The 7,456-nt window shown below is 35.1% G+C and overlaps 1 protein-coding gene across 1 annotated transcript; it reads right to left on the reverse strand.

Annotated features, from left to right (window-relative positions):
• Positions 1-3,703: 3,703 nt before the first annotated feature.
• Positions 3,704-7,098, reverse strand: LOC129795605 (farnesyl pyrophosphate synthase-like). Its single transcript, XM_055837044.1, has 6 exons — positions 7,046-7,098; positions 6,690-6,882; positions 5,892-5,968; positions 5,664-5,734; positions 5,450-5,590; positions 3,704-4,755 (listed from the first exon to the last, which is right to left on the reverse strand). The coding sequence occupies exons 2-6, from the start codon at positions 6,866-6,868 to the stop codon at positions 3,985-3,987; spliced, it is 1,239 nt and encodes a 412-aa protein (XP_055693019.1). The 5' UTR covers positions 6,869-6,882; positions 7,046-7,098; the 3' UTR covers positions 3,704-3,984.
• Positions 7,099-7,456: the final 358 nt, after the last annotated feature.

Below are 7,456 nucleotides of genomic sequence, written 5' to 3' on the forward strand. Positions count from 1 at the left end.
TAGAGCGGGAAAAGGCTTCAGTGCTGTCAAAGGAAGATCTGTGAAGTGGAAACAGTAAAAATATGAAAGGAAGCAAGGAAGCAAGCATAGCAAAGTCGTTGATCGGGACTAGAACCCACTACCTCATTGGATTTATGAGTTTTTGAACTACCTTTCGTAATCTTGAAGATCTTGAAGAATAATTAAAAAAAAAATAGTTTCTTGTTTAAAAGATTTGAAGGAATTTTTCATATTTCGAATTCTATGACGGTTTAACGGTAAGTAATGAGCTATTGCCATGATTCTGTTGATTTATTCTTCTAAATCGGCTAAATCTTTTGAATTAAGTTAACTTGTTAAGTCACACGTGAGACGTTGATCGGTGTATTTTGCAAATAAGGTCACACACCACTGATCTGCTGCTCTAATCTTCACCGACAGGAAGACAAGATGCTCCAAGAAGTTGCTCATAATCCGCGATGTCTGCGCGATATTTGCCATTTAGCACTTCCTCATTTAACTTCTTATCGTTCTAAATCCACACACGCGATCACCTGGTCATCTGAGCTATTTTTTTTTCTTTTGAAAATTCGCCATTCGTGAGAATTGATTCGATGCGCAGGGAGCGATCACATTGAGTGTAGAGACTGACCGAGGAACCCCGAGAGTTTGGGGTCAAAATCCCCATTGCAACAAATCAATTTCGCCGTACGCGCGCGCCCTGGCTGCGGGACAACTCAATCCCATGGGACTTGGATGTGCGCGATCAAAGCGCAAAATTAATCATGTTTGTAATTCAATTCGGTAAATTGTTTGACCCCACCGCGAGGTGGTGGATTAAATTGCGAATGAGGGGGGCAGCCCCTCTGGGGGCACCGCGCGCGCACGCCTCCCTTCGGCATAAGATGTGAATGCTGTAAATATTGCGTCGCTCACCCGACACGGATGGTTATTTATTGGTCTTCTCCGGGTATGGGATTGTGTTGCGCGCGCGATACAAAACCCAATGTGCTACAAATCATTTGGAGCCGTATGCGAAAATCCCAACTTGAAGTGTAAATCTCCGAATCGTGGCGTGATTTACTGGACCAGGGTACTCGGTGTGTGTGTGCGGAATGCAGCGTGCATCGCCAAGCTCCCGGAGTCCTCTGCATTTAGCCTTTTGTGACCACCACTGCGGGGGGTCAAGGGGGTGTTGTACACCGTCGAAACGGAGAGGTGGTGGCTCACGGCACTTTTGCGGGTCATCCCGGGCTGTATTGGGGGGCGAGGGGTCACATGGAGGGATTACACCCGGTCACCATGCCGGTCGTTTGCCTTTTGCAATCACGAGATGCAAACACAGGGTGAAATATCAGATTACATCAAATGATACTGCCATTGGGAGGCAGAGAACTTATTTTATTTGCACCACAGATATAGGCAATTGAAGTGAAGTTTTAAAAACATTTTCCATACTTTGAAATGAAAAAGATTAATTAGAGAAAATATATTTTTTTATTATAAATAATTTTGTGTCATAATAGGTGAAATTCTCTAATCAGACAGTCTTAAATTTTCTCAAGCGAAATTTAATAGAAAAAAAAATAATAAATTAACGACTGAGGATAATGTTGAACTTCTATTAAGTCAACATTACAGTCGAAAGGAAATAGAAATGCGTTTTAGCTGTGATTCTTTCTTGAAAGAAGCACAGCTTCTGTGTACACTCTAAAATGCAAAGTCGTCAGATCGGGCTCAAACTTGGGATGAGCACGAATTAGGGTCCCCACATTCCAAAAAACGTATGCGCCAAAAATGTGTCCGGCCGGCCGGCCGGCCGGCCGGCCGGCCGGAATATAACGCTAAATTGTGAGAGAATGGTAATAGATAGAAACTTGCGGTCAACGGCAAAGTTCATATATCGGGTGGAAGACATCCGATTATGACGTCAGATCCGACCCCCCACCCCCCCGTCCGCCATTTTGAATAACCCCCAAATTTTGTTTTCGCTATATCTCAGTCACTATTATAGCTAGAGGTCTGAAATTTTGATATGTTGTAGGGGCCATCAAGACCTTTCCAACGATACCTCATTTTCGAAAATCGGCCAAGCCGTTTAGCCAATATGGCCGCCACAATTTTTCATCGAAAATCGGCCATAACTCGAGAACGGCTTGACCGATTTTGATCAACTCGGGCTCAAATGAAAGATATTAATGAGCCCTACAACTGCTCGGAACATTGCAAGTTCAAAAAATGACCGCAAGTGGCGCTAAAATCGAAAACAAAATTTTCGATGAGTTTTCGATGAATATCTCGAGCACCGCTTTATAGAATTGCTTCAAATTTTGATATGTTATAGCTGGCTATAATATCTTTTATCATGCCAAAAATGAAGAAAATCTATGTAGCCGTTCCGGAGATATCGCGTTTCAAAGTTAACATGTCATATCTTGAGTTGTATAAAACCAACGCCCCGCGAAGCGGGGCGTTTTATATATACATATATAAAAGTAAAGTAAAATATATATAAATGCATAGATATATACATTATATATACATATAAAAATGCAAAGATAAATATTAAATATAGCATGGATGGAACAGTATAAAGCGAAAGAACGGTAAGTAAAACTTACGGGCTGTGATTCTTTCTTTGTCAGTGAAATGTGAAGATGGCTGAAAATTGAGGATGGGCAAATTTTGAGGAGAGAATTACTCGTGAGCCGAATCACAGCCAACGCCCGCCACGATTAAGGATTTCTTTAAAATTTCTGCGCGTTGGCTGTGATTCGGCTCGCGAGTAATTCTCTCCTCAAAATTTGCCCATCCTCAATTTTCAGCCATCTTCACATTTCACTGACAAAGAAAGAATCACAGCCCGTAAGTTTTACTTACCGTTCTTTCGCTTTATACTGTTCCATCCATGCTATATTTAATATTTATCTTTGCATTTTTATATGTATATATAATGTATTTTATGCTACAGCAACGTTTCGCCAAATATATTGGCATCAGGCTCTAATGTACAAAGAAAATTTTTTGGAAAATACAATAAGTTTTCCCGGAGAATACAATTCAGATTTTCGGGAAAATACAATTCGGGAAAAAGAAAAAAACCTGAATTGTATTTTCCGGGAAAACTTATTGTATTTTCCAAATCATTTTCTTTGTACATTATAGAGCTTGATGATGCCAATATATTTGGCGAAATGTTGCTGAAGCATAAAAAGCGCATTTCTATTTCCTCTCGACTGCAATACCGACTTAATAGAATATTTGAAATTTAAAAATTCTTAAGTTTTCTTAAGAAAGTTAAGAAATCTTAAGAATTGTTAAGAAAACTTAAGACTGTCTGAATGATGAATTTCACCCAGTATCTGAATGGTCTGAATAATGAACTTCACCTTATAGTTCCTGACGAAGGTTGAAAAAATCAAATCAAAAAACGAGAATTTTTTTTTCTTTTTTCATGTGTTCCGTAGAACTTTAGTTTTAGTTCTTTAATGTTTTAATTTGTAAAGACCTTGGGGTTAGGGCGAAAAAAAAAAATAGTTCTAAGCTAGAGTGGCTAACTAACATTATTTTCTAGGTAAAATTTTTATAAGAAATAGCAATTCAAATGATGTCCTTTCAAGTCTTTTTAAGGCCATGTGGGACTTTACAGGCCGTTAAAATCTAAAGATGAAATACCTGATAAAAAATATTGGTGGTTTCCTGCTTAAGGAAAAACATTCTAAGCTATTGCTCTTAAGATTATTTATTGAAAAAAGAAACTTCATAATAAACAATGTCTTTACAATTTTCTCGTTTATTTTAATTTTTATTCAATTATTTGTTATTTTTTTTAGAAAGTTATTTGTTTATAAATATATCCCCTTCAAACTATGAAGAAACTTTATCCCAAAATAAAAAGAAAAGAATGTGATTTTAATAGGATCGTTCGGACTTTTACCAACAGGCGTGCCAAAAAAAATTGTTAAATAAAATTCAAATTGATTTCTTGCAGGTAGACGCAAACCTTTAGGAAGTACGCTTGAACAGAGAATCGAGGAACATGTAGTAAACTTCCGCTGGGACTCCTCGTGTTGTTTCCTTAATTTTCGTTTCAATTTTCTTGTACGCTTCTTCCTCGTAGTTTGCGTAGATTTTTGGCAATGACACATCATTGTAAAGTTGCTTAACACGCTCCACACTTTTTGGATCCTTTTTCCCGTACGCTTCCTTCAAAGCGACTTTCTGAGCATCCGTTGCATGCTCAAGGAAAGTCAGCAGGAGCCAGGTGAACCTTCCATCTTCAATATCCCTACCAATGGTACCCCTCACCGTGGGATCACCGTAGCAATCGAGGTAGTCATCTTGCACTTGGAATAATTGCCCAATTTCCAGCAGAACATTCTTTGTCTGCCTAAATTCACTTTCGTCCTTGTAACCGGCCAAATGCATTGCACACGCAACGGGCATGTAGAATGAGTACCAGGCTGTTTTGTTGATTGCCATCGCCTTGTACTGGTCCAATGTGAAATTCATCTCCTTAGTATTGGACAACTTTATATTCATTTTCTGGCCCAGTGTTGCAATGAAAGTTCCTTCATGGAAGAGTTCTAGTAATTGTGCGTAGAACTTATAAGTGCTAAATTCCATATTTAGGATCTGATAGATACTAGCTTCAATCAAAATAGCATCATTAATAGCATTCATCTGCACATCGTCATGTTTATACCAGCAAAGTCTACTCATTCGTACATTACTTCCGTCAATCATATCATCCACAATGTATAAAACGGCCTGCAACTGAATTTTAATGTACAAATTAATAAAATTTATTAATAAGAATTTAAGGTATAGTGTTTATTCACAGAGTGAGATATTTTTTTAAGCTAAGCTTTAGGGTTTTTTATGATGAGATTAAATTTTTCAAAATCTGAAATCCTAACCTGAAAAGGTTTTACATACATAGGCTAGGTTTCAAGATAGGTCAAGTTGTATTGAAGGTGAATTCAGTTCGAATAATTTTTACTAATTTCGTAAGAATCATCCAAGAATGCATTCAGCTCCGATTAAGTTTAAAGCCTTAACCTTAAAGTCTTTTAAGTTTCACCTAAAAACAAACTTAGGCCTAACTTAAAATAAATGATTAATCTTAAGCAGGGACGTAGTCTTAAGAAACTTAAGCAGGACTAAATAATTTGAGCATAGTTTATGAAACTTAAGCCAAGCTTAAACCTTATGGTTGATTTAATTAAAGCTTAGGTCAGTCTAATTTATAAAACTTTGGCTGAACGTGTAGAAAACTTAGTCATAGCTTTTAAAACTTAAGCCTGGCTTAAAAAAACTTGGGCACCTTTAATGATATTAAAATTACAGCTGTCTCTATCTTTTTTTAAAAGGACGAATCAATAGAGCTTGAATTTCGTTTAGTACTCGGAAGAAAAAATAAAGCAAAACATGTTTTGCTCAAAGCGAAACAAAGGTAGGAAAAACTTACCATTTCAATGCACCATCCCAAATAATTGGCCAATCTTAAATTAAGCTCATTTTGATCTGTTTTCGGGGCAATCATTTTATACGTTGAAGCCGTTAAAATACCTCGAGTTTTCATTCCATAACTCGTATTGTAATGCAAAACCTATTAAAATTCAAATGAAAGCACAGATTAAAATGAAAAATAAATTGAATATGAAAAAAAAAACTAATCTTACACGTCTTATGTGATCTTCACTCTCATAATTGTCATAAATTGCAGCTTTAAGTTTCAATTCTCTCACCATATCTGCGATAAATGGGACAAGTAAATAGAATATTAATTAGAATAATCGACAATTCAAAGACAAATATTATATTTGATAAGAAGAAAATGAATATATTTGTGGAAATAGCACTTGGAAATAGTAGAAAGCAAATAAAATGTAAAAATAGATTCTCTTAACCATTATGGAATGAATTAAACTCTTGGCTTGGAGCTGAAAATGGATCAGGAACATACTGAATGCTTGAGGATGATGCTCTGAAATGATAAAACAAAATATTTTTTATTTATTTATTTTTTTATTTTGTATATTTTAAAAATTAAATTAGCCTTTAGTGTGCTAAATATTGTCCAGAAAAAGAATCTACATCAATAAAAGTCATAAAGCAGCAGAATCTTAATGTTTCTCCCTATTTTCACGATCATTCTGCTATTTTGTCATTGACAATTTAATCCATGATTTTTATGGATTCACACTAAAGGCAAAGCTTTCTTCCCTCCAGATTACGTATCTTTTATTGGACGATAAGTCTTCAAGATTTAAAAGAATATTAAACAGTTGAATTTCCATTTATCAATGAAATTTTTAAATTAGATAAAATTCTATTAATAATTTTTGATCTTAGACTGTTGAAAAATCCAATTGATCGAATTCTGATCAGTTAGAACCAGGGTTAGAAGAGTTAAGGATCACTTAAATTGTAAAAGTAAGTCTATTTTAATTTAAGGTTCTTATAATTAATTAAAAAAAAAATAATTGGAAAATAATAAGGAAAATCTAAAAAGAAGTAATTTTCCATTGTAACCAGTTAGAATAAAACTAGGACGGATCTGCTTTATTACGCTTTTTCTATACTTTAAAAAGCTTGAAAAGCAAAAGCTTGAAGTATTACCAGAATAATTTTCTATTCAATCGGGCTCTAAAATGTTTTCTGTTCTTTCCAAAATAAAATGAAATAAAATTTAAATTAATTCTCACCTCGTTGTGTTCCTTAATAAGCTTTCGGATATCTTAGGTGCATCCGTGTTCTTCTTAAGGCAGTACGAACTACTGAGCTCACTACTCCTTGTGATACACCTTAGTTGCACCAGGTGTTCACCAAGTGGTTTAGGCTTGATTAAGTTTTGAATGAAAGGATTCCTGAGTACAGAGAACATTTTATACGCTGAATCTAAAAAAAAAGAAACACTTTAAGTCACTTTTTCCTTTCGTTTAGCTTCTTTTACTGAATTAATCACAAAATCTCTATTTTTCGCAATTTAAAATCAATAAAACTTGATAAAAATCCTTCAATTAATTTATTTTCTTCCATAAGAGCTTCAAGAGAAACTAACCGTAGTCACTGGAGCTTTAACAGACTCTGGTTCAATAAAATGCAGATCTGCCTATTTATTTCCCCAGCTGTATAGTTTTCCCACCACGGTGATCTTTTGCGAAGATTTTCTTTCTCTGCCATACAATGTTATCTTCTCTTTCCACGAGAAAATGCAAATTTTTTCATTAAACTGTTTTACCCTATTTGTGGAAATTCTTAAGCAAAACAATTTAAATTTACTTAACAGTTAGTTACTAGCACTGTTAGAAATAATGTTAGTTATCTTCCATTTCCCTGCCATTTAAATTAGAATTAATATCATGAGCTGAATAAATAGAGACATTTTGCTAAAGAGGGCAAGAGTTTATGATTATGTGATAAAAATTATACAATTTTGAGCAAAAAAAATTTTTTTTTAAGTTTGCCAAAT

The sequence above is a fragment of the Lutzomyia longipalpis genome, chromosome 4, assembly GCF_024334085.1.
Source record: "Lutzomyia longipalpis isolate SR_M1_2022 chromosome 4, ASM2433408v1".
Lineage (NCBI taxonomy): Eukaryota > Metazoa > Arthropoda > Insecta > Diptera > Psychodidae > Lutzomyia > Lutzomyia longipalpis.

Excerpts from the sequence above, each read along its gene's own strand:
- LOC129795605 (XM_055837044.1), bottom strand. The coding sequence starts at position 6,868 with ATGTTCTCTGTACTCAGGAATCCTTTCATTCAAAACTTAATCAAGCCT. Across the intron at positions 5,735-5,891 it reads GTTTAATTCATTCCATAATG|ATATGGTGAGAGAATTGAAA; the intron begins GTTAAGAGAATC and ends CATTTATCGCAG. Across the intron at positions 4,756-5,449 it reads TGGGATGGTGCATTGAAATG|TTGCAGGCCGTTTTATACAT; the intron begins GTAAGTTTTTCC and ends ATTAAAATTCAG.